The sequence below is a fragment of the Trichinella spiralis genome (genome assembly GCF_000181795.1).
Source record: "Trichinella spiralis strain ISS 195 chromosome Unknown Scfld883, whole genome shotgun sequence".
Lineage (NCBI taxonomy): Eukaryota > Metazoa > Nematoda > Enoplea > Trichinellida > Trichinellidae > Trichinella > Trichinella spiralis.
Window position 1 is genome coordinate 1 of NW_003527822.1, and position 1,912 is coordinate 1,912.

Consider the following 1,912-nt stretch of genomic DNA (forward strand, 5'->3'; position numbering starts at 1 on the left):
CAAAATGCCAGAATTTTGTTCGACGTCGACGAACAACTCTTGATTTCGCTTGATCACCAATTACAAAATACTGCATACCCAAACTGGAGTTCTCATTCTTGAGATGTAGTTTTCCCAACTGGGTTCCAATGGGTGTTGTTTCAGCAAGTGAAAAATCATAGACTTCTTTTTCAAATTCAAATTCTGATCTTTGTTCTCCATTCCATATCAGATGAATTTCAGCATTCTCAGTTAAAGGAGATCCAAAAATTGGTTGATCTTCAGCTTTCACTTTGAGAACATAGAAGGGTAAAGGACGAAGTATCGGCTTTTTGACAAATATATCTCCTTCTTCAGTGAGAGAAAACAGATCAGAATTGTCACTTGAAAGCAGTGACAACGATATATTATTATTAACGTCTGCATCACGAACGGATAACTTTCCTACGAATTGCCCAGCTCTGGGTGACAGAGGCAACAAAAATGCATGATAGCTGTAAAATTCAGGTGCTCGATCATTCACATCATTTACCGTGACCGTCACAGTTTGTCGCGTACTACGCTTCGGGTGTTTTGCATTTTCTGCTTGAACCAGTAGTTTGTATTCATCAAATGTTTCTCGATCTAATGGACCGCAGATAGAAATTGTCCCTTTTGTATCATCAATCTGAAACTTCACTTCAGGAAACTGATGCAAAATAGTGAAGTGAATTTCATTGTCAACTTCATTATCCATATCCAAAGGGGATAGTTTCATAATTTCTGCACCAACTGGAGCATTTTCTTCAACTTCAGTATGTAGAGATTCCCCAATATCAATCATTTTGTTTCTAATATGTTTGATAAGCACTCGCAACACGACACTGCTTGATAATTTTGGGGTGCCTGCGTCGCTTGCATAAACAACTAGGGTATAGTTTTTTGCAGTTTCATAATCCAGGGGTTGTATGAGCATCAGACATCCGTCATAAGGATTCAAATAAAACGGCCCAAAGACTTGACCTATGCTGAATGAATAACTAATTTCACCAAACTTTGCTACATCTAAATCAAAAGCATTGAAATGATGGACACATGTCCCTAGTTCTGTATCCTCGTCAATGAGAATACTTTCAAGTTGAGAAGTAAATTTTGGGGCGTTATCGTTCACATCTGTTACAACAATTGTTGCAAAAGCAATGCTAGATAACGGAGGTACACCATGATCTGTCGCTCGAAGAGTAATTCTATAAACAGCTTGAATTTCTCGATCCAATGGTGCTGAAAGTGTAAGTTTGCCCGTATAAGGGTCAAGAGAGAATGTGTTGTTCTCATTGCCAGAAGCAATTTCGAATTTCACCATGCTGTTCATATTCATATCTTCATCCCGTGCGCTGACTCTTAGAACTTCTGATCCGATATCTTTGTTTTCTAGTAACGAAGCACTATACATATCTAACGTAAACTGCGGTCGATGATCATTTTCATCCATAACCGTAATGAAAACAGAGCACCGTGTTGATAGTGGATGAACTTCAGCTAAATCATATGCTTCTATTTGAAGTTCTATCGTAGATTTCTTGTTTATTTTATAAATTTCTTCTCTATCAAACTGGACCAAAGTTCTTAAAATCCCAGTTTCTGAGTCCAAAACAAAACGGTCTTCTTCTGGATTAGCAAGTCTGAAGCGGACAATACCATTTAATTTTGAATCTGGATCATCAGCTTCAACTGTGCCAACATAACTCAGTGGTGGCAAATTTTCAGCAATTTCAAATTGAAATATCTCTTTCAAACATGTAGGTGAATTATCGTTTACGTCAGTGATGAAAAATTCAGCTTCGATTAAAGACTTCACTTTGCCATTTTGAATTGAAATGGAAAGCTTTTCATAGTTGGTGGTTTCAAAATCTAACGCATTTTTTACATAAATCCAACCATCTGGAAATACACC

General features: G+C 37.3%; 1 protein-coding gene across 1 annotated transcript; it reads right to left on the bottom strand.

The window, feature by feature from the left end:
* Positions 1-37: 37 nt before the first annotated feature.
* Tsp_13283 (putative cadherin domain protein) lies at positions 38-1,899 on the bottom strand (the record flags this gene model as incomplete). Its single annotated transcript, XM_003370349.1, has 2 exons — positions 38-986; positions 1,014-1,899. Coding segments are annotated over 2 exons (1,835 nt in total), but the record flags the coding sequence as incomplete, so codon positions are not given.
* Between the last annotated feature and the right edge of the window lie 13 nt (positions 1,900-1,912).